The sequence below is a fragment of the Suncus etruscus genome, chromosome 13, assembly GCF_024139225.1.
Source record: "Suncus etruscus isolate mSunEtr1 chromosome 13, mSunEtr1.pri.cur, whole genome shotgun sequence".
Classification (NCBI taxonomy): Eukaryota; Metazoa; Chordata; class Mammalia; order Eulipotyphla; family Soricidae; genus Suncus; species Suncus etruscus.
This window is the reverse complement of record NC_064860.1, coordinates 58728811-58743734: the sequence shown is the minus strand read 5'-3', so window position 1 is coordinate 58743734 and position 14924 is coordinate 58728811. Positions and strand designations below refer to the sequence as shown.

The 14924-nt window shown below is 34.3% G+C and overlaps 1 protein-coding gene across 1 annotated transcript in view; it reads right to left on the bottom strand.

Moving 5' to 3' along the window:
* Window positions 1-14924, bottom strand: part of TMPRSS15 (transmembrane serine protease 15) — a 123330-nt gene that overhangs the window by 28049 nt on the left and 80357 nt on the right. The window contains exon 20 of the mRNA XM_049785724.1: window positions 5440-5535. Within this exon, the coding sequence (XP_049641681.1) occupies window positions 5440-5535 (96 nt within the window). The remainder of the gene's footprint in view (window positions 1-5439; window positions 5536-14924) is intronic.

The following is a 14924-nucleotide window of genomic DNA, read 5'->3' as shown; positions in this document are numbered from 1 at the left end:
AAATATAGGAACATGAAAGTTCCGAAATAGTGCTTGGTAAAAAAGCATTAATAGAATTTTAGGTTACAGGTGTAAAGTATATTTTGCAAATGATATGTTTTTGAAAAGGGCTGGTATATTAATTTTCACTCTTTTACGTTGGCGCATGAAAATATTTAAAAAAGGGGGAAATGTGGTGTACCCCAAGACCCACCCATATCTGGGAGGAGTTTTGGGAACCGGATAATAGGTGTAACTACCTGCAAGACCTCCCATTTCTGGGAGGGGTCTGGAAAAGGATAGATAAACCTCTGAGCCAGGGGATTCGGCCTAGGAACATGAAAGTTCCGAAATAGTGCTTGGTAAAAAAGCATTAATAGAATTTTAGGTTACAGTTGTAAAGTATATTTTGCAAATGATATGTTTTTAAAAAGGGCTGGTATATTAATTTTCACTTTATTACGTTGGCGCATGAAAATATTTAAAAAAGGGGGAAATGTGGTGTACCCCAAGACCCACCCATATCTGGGAGGAGTTTTGGGAACCGGATAATAGGTGTAACTACCTGCAAGACCTCCCATTTCTGGGAGGGGTCTGGAAAAGGATAGATAAACCTCTGAGCCAGGGGACTCGGCCCTTTGGCCGTTTCTCTCTTGGCCCGGCTTGGCTTCCTGGCTTTTGGGATCTTTGGGCCGCATGGAGCCCAAAGGGAAGATGGCTAACAGGAGATAAGATGCAGGGCTAGCAAAATATAGCTGTGCTTGAAAGGTTGACATAGGCCACACACCTGTGGTGGCAAGGGCATGAATAAAGATGATTCTTCCTAATGGCTGCGTGTGAGTGAGTGATTTCACCTGGGCCTGGAACTCGCCGGCTGCATGGAGGTTGCAGAGCCACGTGGGCTGGATGGCATCCTCCACCATCTAGCCCCATCGTTATTTATTTCATGCAACAATTATTTACTTATTAAAAATGGTGTAGGGGGTATTCAAAGCCAGGATTATTATTTATATTATGCTGCAACTCTCAGAACATTTAAAAATTATCAAGGTAAAATGGACGTATAGGGAACTTGAAAATCACACAGACTAGAGTTAGAAACTTCTGCTGCCGAGAGGTGTTAGGAATTCATTCAGATCATCACTCAACACTAGTCTTTATTTTCACAGGGAAATAATATCAAGTTTCAGTGCCTTTTAATGGATAAATGAAACCCTGTAAAATTCCCATTACAGTGGGAGTCTGTCATGTGATAGGTACCCAATACAATGTGTTTAGAACACATTGTTAATCAATCAATATATGTTAAATAAAATTACCCTTGAAGGAAAGGACACCTCTTTAGCAAATGCTTAATTGTATATTTCTTGTTATTTAAGGAAAAATTTCTAAGACCATGTTAAGTGAGCTTTCCTCTTTTTTATTCAATATTTTTTGGGGGGCCACACCTGGCGGTACTCTTAGATATCTACTCAGGGTTCACTGCTGGTAGAGCCCAGGGACCATATGTGATTCTGAGGATCATACCTGGGTCTTATGCAAGGCAAGTTCCCTACCTGCTGTATTATGGCTCCAGCCCAGTAGACTGTTTTAAATATTACACCAAGATAAAAACTTTGCAATATAGTTTGCAACTTCTCAAAGTGGGAATAATCTAATTGCATTTTCTTAGGTTTACTTATAGCCACTAGTATCAGGAAGTTTTTAAAGCAAAACATTGTAAGTCTAATCATCTATTCATATTTGAATTAAAATAAATACACAATATATATTTCTTTTTATTTCAACCCAGAATTATAAGACATCAAGGAAGACATTAAAAATGATCCTAATATGTTGATGTCAGAAAAGATTAAAGCATCTTTGTTAATGGTGTTTCTTCCAAATAATATGAGCATACTAATCACAGGGGCATCAAAATATACTGACATTTTGTTGATGAATGCCCCAGAGTTCTGATAAAATATATATATAATTAATAAATTCCCCCACATTTTTTATTGTTTCACTTTATTCATTTTATTTTGTATATTTAACTTCTTTTGTTTGCTTCTCAGTCATACTTGGCTGTGCTCAGATTTCATTTCTGAATCTGCTCTCAGATTACTTCCTAATGGGGTTTAGGGGATCAACTGAGTACTGGCGATTGAATCCTGGTCAGCTTTGTCCAAAGTAAGCACTTTACCCTTTATAGTCTCTCTCTTTTATACATTTTTAGGGCCTCTAATGTATACGTAAAAATCATCAATATTAAAACTACTCAAGATTTATAGTTGCAACATGAATTTGGACATGCTTTATAGAGATATAAACGTCTGCTTTTCACTGGTAGACACTTAGCTTTCTTTCCAATAACTAATAATGATAGTTGAAAAGAAGCAAACACTTACATAAACATTTAACAAATGCTTTGGTACTAAAAAATTCTTTATCAATTTGTTTTATTTATTGAGTTCATAAAAAAGCTGTAACTTTTTATGAGGAGTGGATAATTTTATAATTTAATCTTTCACAATATAAAAATGTTAAACAAAATACTACAAGCAGATACACCAGCACTGTCTTACATTCTTATTTGTAATTATGGCTTCTTACAGTTACTTTCTTGTCACCCACTGCTCTCATTTAATGGGACTGTAAAATATGAAACCCAATTTAAGTCAAATTGAAAAAATATCAGTAATGTCCAAACAATTGAAATGACATAATCTAATCAAAAGACATAGCTTAGTGGCCAGAGCAGTGGTGCAAGCGGTAAGGCATCACCTTGCTTGAACTAGCCTAGGATGAACTGCGGTTGGATCCCTGGCGTCCCATATGGACCCCAAGCCAGAAGCGATTTCTGAGCACATACCAGGAGTAATCCCTGAGTGTCACTGGGTGTGGCCCCCAAACAAAAACAAACAAAATATTAAAAAAACATACCTTAGAAAATAGAAAATATACTATTTTTAAAAATATTTATTAAGTCTGGGGCTGGAGAGATAACACAGTGGTAGGATGTTTGCCTTACACATGGCTGACCCAGAATGGACCCAGGTTTGATTCCTAGCACCCCATATGGTCCTTCGAGTGTGCCAAGAGTGATTTCTCAGGAGAAACCCATGAGTGTCACTGAGTGTGGCCCAAAAACCAACATATAGAGAGATATACATCTCTCTCTCTCTATATATATATATATACATACATGTATATGTATATATACATATATATAGTAAATTAGAGTTAATTTTATTGTTTACTTATTTTTCATCACACCCTGAAGTGCTCAAGACTTAGTCCTTCCTGGCTCTACACTCAGATGTCACTCCTTGGGTTCAGAAAACATGCAGTGTTAGGGAGCAAATCCATATTTGCTATCTAAAAATCAAGTGCTTTACCCAACTCACTGCAATATATCTATCACAACTTACTTTTAAAGGCAAATAGTAATATATATGACCAACTAGAAGTCTGATCCATTTCACTTAATATTCATGCTTTATTTGCTAGAAGAGGAAAATAATACTATTTATTCTTATCATCCTTTCTCCCTGTCCTGATGGTAGTTAGCTTGTGTGTCCTGTTTTCTGATAAACATGGGTCTTATTTATTGAAAACCATGAGATCTATTTATCCCATCACTCATGCTTTCTTTTGAGAAGATTAACTTTTGAGTCTTAGAGCAGAATAAGAATGATAGGTAGACATGACTTCCTATACAGTGGTCCTCTCTGTCTGCCAAGCCTGACCATAAACAATTCATCTATACAATGTATATAATCCCTCTGATATATTTCCCCTCCTCCACACAGAGCCCCTTCTACTCCCTCATATCCCAATCCAGATTCGTTATCTTCCCCTTAATTAACCCTCTTTATCCTCAGTTCTTTAATTTGTTATGCACCAAGACTGACCTCCTTCTCCAAAACAGATTCTGCCCTTGTGTATTTTCTTTAACAGCTATAACTCTTTCTAAATATTCTTTTACTGTGACGATTCTATCCACTGTTTATCTTGTCTTCTCTTTGTGAGTTGTCCAATAAGTAATTTTGGTGGAAGAGTCCCTCAGTTTAATGCTTATGGTTGAACCATGTCATGGGGATTGTTGGACTTGTTCTTATGGCCCCCATATGAGCCGACAACGCCACGTGACATTGTTCCTTGTTTGCATAGGCACATTAAAATGGAAAAATACTATACATAAAAATAAGTTCTTATCTATTAGAGATCAGAACACACAAATCTCGTAGTGCAATGGGGCCTTACACCCTGAACATTGATATAAAGACCTGGCACAGGCCTCAGAAGATTGGGCATCCTCCATTCACCCCTGAACCAGGGAAGGTATCTACAAAACATCCGAGGTTTTTTATAACAACACTTGGAAGAAATCCTCTACCAGGAAGACACTACCATGGCTCTGACATCGACCTGCTCAAAAGAGAGTTCCCTTAACACTAAGAAGACTTGACAACAACAACGACCTGCTTACAGGACAGGGCTTCCTGAATTGCCCTTTAATTGTGAGGTGAAACGAGAGGTAGCTTTGCACCATCCTGAATGCAATGTAGGATATGCAGATTCCAGGATCTTTAATACAGAAACATGATACTAACAATAGAGACTGTGTGAAAAATAAAAGTGTATTGGCACTACAGACAATGACCTGGATTGGACAAACTAGTTTGCCTGGAGCCTAGAGTTGATCTTATGCCAGGAAACTTTAGGGGTACGGTCTCCTTGTATTTAGGCCAAAGCTTTTCCGTTCCATGTCCCTCATATTTTGGTGGGCCTATGCAAACAATAATTGCCACTCTAACACCGTTTTTACTGTGCTCCTTTGACTCTAATACTTAAGAGAAACAAACCAACCTAACTTTTGAGGTTAACTTAAACTAATATGTATGTACATAGAAATGTGAAAAAGTACTTTGCCTTCAATTTTTAAGGAGTTACATAAGTGTTATGTCTTTAGATTACTTTCTGTGCTGCTAAGAAATATTATGTACTACAATCTGGGGACTTGAGGGACAAAGCAATTGTACATAGGTTCTGTTTTATTTTTCTTAATGTTCTTTGGCTGAAAGTTCAAAGTTAAGATATCAGCAATGGGACTACTGAGAATTATGTTTATGGGTGGTTGTCCTTCCACTGTAACTTTACCTTGTCCTCTTTCTTTGCATCTTTGTTCTCATAATTAAAAATAAAAAATTAATAAAAAGAATGATATAGAAAATATATCAGTATATTGGATCAGTACCAGTGTGCTAGAGTTAAATATTTCATGCCTTGTTTGATTCTCTTTCCACTACATATTGAATAAGATCAATCAGCAAGATACTGTTTAAAATTATATGAAAAACAAAATATGAAATAAATTCCATATGATTACTATGTAGTGAAATTACAACTAACCCGATTAAGAAGAATACTTTCCAATTGTATATAATAAATTCAAGAAAAGATTCTGGGACTCACCTTGGTGTTAGTATTAGACTTCCATTAGGTGATATGCCTAATTTTATGTATGGTCCATCTTCAGTAGACTTGACTGGCATTGATGAGTTTTCATTTCTGTAGGTGAAAATGCACACAGACAATGCAAAAAACACAAAAAGCCATATTCAAAATTTCTAATTAGTTAATGCCATACATGCTGAGAATTATTATGGACATCAATACAAAGAAATGAAAATTTTAATATGGAATAAGAAATTTTCTATCTAAAATATATAATTAATAGAATAATTATACATAAGGGCATAAAATATAATCATCATTGCATAGAATTCCTGTTCCTGTTTGCATGTTCAGATATTTTTCAGATTTTTATTGTGGTCAAAGTGAATTGCAAATCTTTCACAGTAATATTTAAGGCATATAGTGACAATTAATGAGGAGCATTCCTACCACCAGTGTTGTCACCCTGTTCCCAGCATGCATCCCACATCTACCTCCTTACACCCTGGTGCAAGTGCTGTTCCCTAAATGTTCAGACATTTTTACAAAGTTAAAAATCAGTGAAACATAGTATTTTTCTTTTCTGATTTTTTATTTGTCTTTTCTGTTACACAATAGTTTTCATAATGATCAAGTTAACTACCATCTCACAGAATTGATAACTTATTAAACATGCTGAACATAAATTCATCTTTCAATCTGTATTTATATATTTAAAACACACTAAAAGATTCAATTATACCTGTCTAAATATTCCTTCATTTATTATCTTTATCATTTTTATCTTTTATCATTCAAAGCTTAACAAGCTCTAATTTGTATTTAGACACTATGAGTCCTATCTAAGAGTATAGATTGAACATGTAAGATTTGCTGGTAAAAAAAATAATAGGATGGAAAAAGTAATACCTTCATGTGACAATGCATTAAGCTTCTAGCCTTTCCTTTTGCTGAAAATGTGTCATAGCTTTGCTCTCAACTGTGAGCCTTAATTGCAGATTTCTCTTGGTTTCCTGCCTCTTTTTCCAAAGGCTCAGCAGGGAGAATATTTGAGCATTTCAGTTCCAAATCTTCTTTTCTGAACTTTACTTATTCCAAATTTTTAATCTTTATAAAATTTATGAATTTGGGGGACAGAAATATAGTACAGGGCTTAAATTGTTTGACTTGCATGAATTTAGTCTAGATTTGCACCATATATACTCCTCTGAGCACTACTTTCAGAAGTGATTCCTGAGCACTGATTTAGGAGTAAGCTTTGAGAACCATGAGGTATGGACCTCACTTCGAAAATTGAATTATTATAAATAATTACAACTATTGTTGGAAACATCCTGGTTTGTATTTCCCTACAAAATTTATTAGCAGGAAGACTATGTTGATTTTTTATAGTAACATAAGGGACCTATCTATGTAATCTCCATTGAGCCTATAATCTATACTGATATTTTTGTTCTTACATCTGTTATATGGGCAGTAAGAGTAAAAGAGCTAGGTAGATGATGCTTCTCTCTTTTTGGTAAAACATCTGAAAATGAAATCAGCCTCTAGTATCTTTCATCAGTGGAACAGAGCGGAACAATGGAGGCTTTAGTTCATGTTCCACAGTCTAACATCCTGAAATTATATTTTATTATACATATAATGTGAAATTTAGAATCCCAAATGATGATCATTGCTTTAGTAAAATTTGAAACTTATTTAACTATAAAAATTTACTCTTGTTATTATTAAAGTTTAAGGTATATCCTCAATGTAAGCAGAATAATGATGTTCATTATTGATATAAAACATATTTGTTATATAGCTCAGATAAAAGTAGTCACAAAGGTATCGCAAAAGGCATTAAAATTCATCTGACTAATCTTGATTTTGAAAAGTTATCTAGAAATGCCTATTTTATATAAAAATGCAATATAATTATGTTTATTTTACCAGAAAGCAGTATAAATAATTGTAATTAGTTAATGAGTAAATATATTTGCATCAAGAGTAAAACTGATAGATCTTAGTTACTTTCCCAATTTCCTTTTCAAAATTTTCTCTTAAAGATGGTTTGGATAAAGCGAAGAATATATAGGTAAGACTTAAAATCAACCTAGATGTCCAACAACAGATATGGGTGTTGGGTGAATCATGAAAATGTGGTGTGTATATACAATGAAATACTACATACTATAAGAAATGATGTGATCATGCATTTTCCATCAATGTGGATGGAAATGGAATATATTATGTAAAATGAAGTAAACCAGAAGAAGGATAAATACAGAATATCACTTAAATGTTGTATTTAGAATAAATGCATGAAGAAACCCAGTGGTTTAAATGGGAGTTGTCTAGAACACCCTTTGACCCAGAATATAGTGAAGAGAAGGAAAGAAATTGAGTGGAAGAGGAGAAACAAATATGAAAGGATGTGGGCCAGGGGCTAAGCTGTCTCAGGTGCATTGTTAGTGTTAATAAAGGACAGAACTAAATATACAAGCCAAAGACAACAACAATGGAATCAAGAGACTAAAACTTTCACAATCTAAACTTAAAATGGACCTGTTATACTGATAGACTAGGGGGAATAAGGGATGTTGTGGGATGCACCTGGGGAACAGTGGTGAAGGGAGTTTGATACTGGTGGTGGTATTAATCCTGATTCCTTGTATGTCTGAAACTCAACTATGAGTAACTTTCTAAATCACAAATGTTTCAATTAAAATACTTCAAATTCAGGAAATATTTTTCCCTTAACTTCTAGAATGAATTGAGATGACTGTCTGAACAAGAAAGAGAGCTACACCATAAATCTTTAAAGATAATGGAGGGCACCAAGACCAAACAGTTGTATGAACATTGAGTATAAGTAAAAAAAAATGATCAGAATTAAACATCAAATCCAAAGTCAGTTACAACAGATACCCAATATACAACAAGCTAGACACAGAAGGGACCACTTATACTAGCAGCCAAAGGGGAAAGGAGGGGATATATGGGATGCATGCTGGGAAGCGGGTAGAGGAAGGACAACATTGGTGGTGGGAATGCCCCTGATCCAATTTCACTATGTACCTAAAATATTACTGTGAAAGATTTTTAATCCACTTTCGTCAAAATAAAAATTATTTCTAAAAAAGATAGTTTTATTTGCATGGCAAATATCTATTTACTAAACATTTATTCTTATCATCTTCCTTAGAATGTTCTTCCTCGTTTCAAACTCCAGGCTCCTCCTTCTCTCCTCTTCTCAACACATAACAGAAAAATTCAATTATTTTAGTATTTTTGAGTACCCCTTCTCTCTCTCTCTCTCTCTCTCTCTCTCTCTCTCTCTCTCTCTCTCTCTCTATATATATATATATATATATATATATATATATATATGGAACTCAAAATTGAGGCTCCCATGTATATGGAATTCCACTAGTTTTTATCTTGTTAATCTATTGTTGATCAATTTTATTATACCAACCAAAGAACCTAGAACTAAATATCTTTCACATTTTTTGATATTTACATACATTAGACATTTCTTAAAGTAATTTTCTGTTATGAAGACATTTTCAGAATGCATTTCCCAGACAAGAAGCATGCTTTGATAGGAATTGTAAGAAATGCAAATTGATTAAACCCATGGACTTGATAAGATGGTAGTGAAGGGTGGAAAACTAGGTTTACTATTGAATCTAACTTTCTCACTCCCACCCACGTAACATCCCCCCTACCCCCTCCCTCCCTTCTTTCCTATTTCCCTTCCTCCCTTCCTCTCTCCCTCCCTCCCTTCCCCCATCCTCCATTCCTCCCTTCTTTTCTTCCTTCCATCCTTTTCTTTTTTTGTTTCTTTTTTTCTGAAATGCTTTGGGGAGGGGAACACCTGGTTTGTGCTTCATAAAAGACTATCTGGTGACATGCTGAATCTGCAGTCTTATTCTTGCAAGTCATGTGCTCTATCATTGGACTTATAGCCCCATTCATCAACACCATTTTTTAATTAACCTCCATAAAATTATAATATTTACATGTCAGGAAGATGCTGCTTTCATAATCAAATGAAACATCTAGGATGCACAGTGATAGTACAGCTATTAGAGCTATTGTCTTGCACTCAGTCAACCTGAGTTCTATCCCAGCATCAATGAGCCAGCCAGGAGTGATTTCTGAGCTTAGAGCCAGGAGTCAGCTCTGAGTACAACTGAGGTCCCCAAACAAACAAACAAACAAAATAAACAATTAATTCTATTTGTTCATTGGACATTCAGTTATCTGCTTTTATATATACAAAAATGACTTCTGATCAACAACCTGAGAAAATGTACATATTTGAGGGAACACATGTGTATATTGTATTATAATATATCTTAAAAATGGGGCTGGAGAGATAGCGTGAAGTTAGGGCTTTTGCCTTGCATTCAGGACGGTGGTTCAAAACCTGGCATATGGTCCCCCAAGTGGTCCAGGTGCAATTTCTGATCATAGAGCCAGGAGTAACCCCTGAGTGCTGTCAGGTGTGACACCAAAACCAATATATATATCAAACCAATATATATAATCAAAATATATTCAGAGGTCTGTAAAGATAGTTCAAGAAATAAGAAATTTATTTGCTTTGCATGCCACTTGTCCTCCTTCAGTTCTTTGCATCATATATGGCCCAGTAAGTGTACTGAGAGGTCACTCCTGACCAAAAACCCAGAAATAGTTTTTGAATGCTTGTCTGCTGAGACTATTAGTCTATTTCTACATCTATAGCTTCCTTTACTCTATCCCTCTCTACTTTTTGAAAAACACACTCAGAGGGAATATATTAATTTCTATGGAAATTCAAAGTAAGCACAAATTCAGTGTCAAAGCCACTCATTTACCTTTTCTTATAACAATAGAGCACTCACTTATTAAACGACTACCACAAACTATAACAAAACCTAAGCTTAAAAATTTAATATTTGAGGCAATATATTAAGAAAAAGACTGTTCAGAAAATATTAGTGGTTGCTGCTATTTAGAGTTCTCAAATCTATCTTTGTTTTCACTACCAGAGAAAACAAGTTTATTTATTTATGAGTCTGGGTAAATGATATAAATATTATCTGATCATTTTTCCTACATTGTTTTATCTCAAAAACAAAACAGACTATGCTGTAGATATCATATTTTATGTTATTTACTTAAACTGGGTAAAGAATTATTTTAGAATAAAATTTTAAAAGATATAGCAATTACATTTTATAATAAATATTGATAAGTAGCTTAAAGGTGAATCACCAGGGAATCAGTTTAAAAAATTTCCAGATCCAAACTGATTCATCCTTTTTCAAAATGAATATATATATTTCCAGTTTGTATTTCTGGAAAAAAATAAGCAAATTATAAATTTACAACAATCTAGTTCTTATTTTGAATAAAATATTAAGGTAATAAAATGTGTAAAAATATTTTTGGGTCTGGAGAGTTAGTACAGTTGATAAAGGCATTAGCCTTGCATACAATTGATCTATGTTAGACCCAAGGAATTCATTATGGTATCCTGAACCTTAACAGGTATGATCTATAAGCAAACAAGAAACAAACAGAAACAAAGGTAAGCCCTGGACATAGCCAACATTCTGTACAAATACAAATACATATATAATTCAGTAATTGTATATACATATAGGTATATATTTCAACAAATTGTTCCTAAATAATACAAACTCAAATGTGAATAAATCACATATATTCTTTTTTGTTTGTCTTTTGTTTTTGTTTTTGGGTCACACCCGGCAGAGCTCAGGCATTACTCCTGGCTCTATGCTCAGAAATCGCCACTGGCAGGCACAGGGGACCATATGGGATGCTAAGATTCAAACCACCGTCCTTCTGCATGAAAGGCAAATGCCTTACCTACATGCTATCTCTCCGGCCCCCACATATATTCTTGATAAAAAAAAATAGTCTCAAGATTGGAGCTTGGGTTTTTTTACTTATTTATATTTTATATACTTTATTTAAACACCTTGATTACACACATGATTGTGTTTGGGTTTCAGTCATATAAGGAACACCACCCATCACCAGTGCAACTTTCGTATCACCAATGTCCCAAATCTCCCTCCTCCCCAATACAATCCCTGCCTGTACTCCAGACAACTTTCTATTTCCCTCATACATTCTCATTATTAGGATAGTACAAAATGTAGTTATTTCTTAAGCTTATACGCTATTCACCCAAGTTCAATCCTTGACACTCTATAATGTCCACTGAGCACTGGCAAAAGTCATCCTTGAGTGCAGTTAGGAGAAAGCCCTGAACAGAGCTATATGAGGTACCAAAAAACAGCTAAAAATAAAAAAAACAAAAACAAAAAAACAACAACAAAAGAAAACAAACCCTAAGAACTGAAATACTGAGTTGTTAAGAAAGATTATGCTATATGAAATTTTGCAACTAAATAATATTAATTATATAGTTGAGGTAGTCTGTTTCCTATCTCAGTTTTTCTTTTATTCCTCTGCAAGGGTGCCACACTTAGCTGTGCTCAGGCTTTAGTACTGGATCTAGTTCTGCAATTCAGAGACCACTCCTGGCTCAAAGTACTCAGGAGCTAGCTCAGGTTGATCATGTGCAAGGCAAACACCCTACCTGCCACACTCTCTCTTCAGCCCTTTCTGTTTTTGCAAAAAAGCTAGCTGTTAAATTTGCAATCAACAAGATTACAACTTCAATTTGCATTTTTTACAAATCTGAAAGTGTTCTAGCTCTGGATAATTAGAGAACTTTGTCAGACATTTGCTTAAGTAGTTGGAAGTCAGTAGAAGTTTGAATTTCCTGGGAAACATTCATCTCATATAGTATTACTTTGGTGACATGTCTAATGTCTCCTGTCTATTGATTTCTGACATTTTATTTTTTACTAAACTTAGTTGTTGTCTCCTCAAATGGCTCCTTGTTTTTAGAGGAAACATTATATTATGTGAACAAATAAACCAAGTTACAATTAACCATTGCTTTTGATATTGTATATAAAGTCTCACTATCTCAATAGTGATATAGAGTCTCAATAGTCTCAATAACACAATGTTAACTCTTCTGCTTCTTTTCTCTGCTCTGCTTAGGTTTCTCTTTTTTTTTTCTGGCTCTTCAGACTGTACTTGCTGCAGTAAGAATTCTTCCCTGAAGCTGGAGTTTAGATAATGCTGTTTTAAGCTTCTGGACACAGACACAGGAAAACTAAAAACAATACCAAAAGTTGCAAATGCTGTAGTCAGGCACAGTAGCTCATTTCACACCCCAAAAGGTTTAAGTCATGGATGAGGTCAGGTGGGATTAGTTTGAAAGGGTATTGGTTGCAAGATGGCCTTCTTTTGCAGATTGGGAGGGAAAATAATGATTGTTTTGGCAGGCCAGTAAGTTGGGAAAAACATTTTAATATCCAAGGGAATGTTGAATAAAAAGCAATTTGAAGTAAAAGAGGGCAAAGTATCTTACTTGGGAAGTGAGAACACGTAGGCAGATAGGCAACCATCATGATGGAATTGGATACATTTCAACCTCAAATGCTCTTTTTGTTTGTTTTTAACCACATTTATAGTACACATCTAGCTCTCATCTAGGACTATGATACTTCCTCAGAAAATAGGTCAACTTAATTTATTTTAGAAACTCTGATATATAAACTCTTAAACTTTCTGATAACTAAAATATTAAACTTTCATTACACATTGACAAAAATATTTCCTTGTTTGTATTCATCTTCTTTGTGCAAATGAGAAATTGATGAGTCAGATTTATAATAGCCTTCTGTAATCACAAAGATGTAATATTTGTAGGAAGGAAGTTAAGTATTACAATTCTACTGAAAACATGGCCATAAAGTGTTATTTAAGGATATATGTCAAACAGACATAATTTAAAATATAGCTTCCTATATATTCAACTCATTTGTAACATTTTTTTCAGATATTATTGGGTTTTATTTTTAAAAAGAGGTATCTAAATATTTTCTTCACATTTTCAATGAAGTTTTCTCACTACATATACATACTTTCCCATACATTATTAATATAAAAGACATATGAGTGACATTTTGAAATTTGATATCATAAGAAATCTATTTTTCCTATGAAACAGATAAAATATCTTATTTTATAATAACATTTATTGTTTTTATTTTCCCTGTTTTTGCAATTTCAGACATTAATGTTAGTTATAGTGACCATGTATGTTATATAAAATACCTCCTGATTTTTTGTTTTCATAAACCATTCTGTTTATTTATTATTTGGGCCACACACACACATTAGCGCTCAGGGGTTACTCCTGGTTCTGTACTCAGAAATTACTCCTAGTTCAGGATACCATATGGGATGGTGGGAATGCAACCCAGGTCCACCATGTGCAAGGGCAAATGCCCTACTCACTGTGCTATTGCTACATTCCCTATTCTGTTTATTTTGTGGGATATATACTTTCATATAAATCACCTAAGTTTTTTGGGAAGATGTGGATATAAAAAATAAAGGAGAATAATTATAGTAAGAAAGAAAAGAAGGAAGATAATTATGTGAAAATAAAAGCAAACAATAAGAAAGAAAAATTGGGAATAGAAAAAAATTAAAAACATAATGAAGGGGCAAAGTGATAGGGCAGTGGTAGGGCAGTATGCCTTGCAAGAAGCTGGCCCAGGACAAACCTGGGTTTGATCTCTGGAGTCCCAGATGGTCCCCCAAGCCAGGAGCAATTTCTGAGTGCAGAGCCAGGAGTAACCACTGAGTGTCACAGGGTGTGCCCCCAAAAATAAAAAATATAAGAAGATTATTATATTTCATAGTTTAATAACTATTATTATAAATTATCTTGGTTCCAGAGAATATGTAGTTATTTACCAAATGATTACTTAAGAATACGTTTTAGAAATGAAAATCAGTGAATAAAAAAAGTGTCAATTTCATAAGGAGAATATTCTTTACCTTATTTTCTTATTTCAGAAATAAGAACCCCTCAACCTTCAGAGAAATAAGATCTAAGGAAGATATGAGGAATATTGGCTTGGCTTAAAGAACACTGTGAGATATGAAAAAAAAACAGAATAGGGAATAACAAATGTCCAGAAACAGCAGAAACAGGGAATTTGTCATCAGTAAAAAGTTTACCACAGGGGAAGATAGAAAGGGATGAGTAATGGGTGAAGGATGACATTGGGCCAATGGTGGCAGGAATGGACACATAGGTGAGAGTGTGGTGGTGAAATAGTTTATGTATGAAATCCTGATCATCTAGTTTACAAATTACAGTGCCCAAAATAAAACAAAAACAATTTAAAAATCCATCATCTTTTTATCATGTAACTGGCAAAATATTTTTCTGTTGCAAAAATAGTGTATTATAATTTTATAAAACAAAAATACTTTCTAAAAATTGTGTAGTTAATTATAGCCTTTGTAATTTTATATATATGAAATTCAGTTTGCTCAAAGTATCCATTAAACTGAGTAAAATACAATAAGGCAAAAAAATAAGAATTCTCCCAAAATTC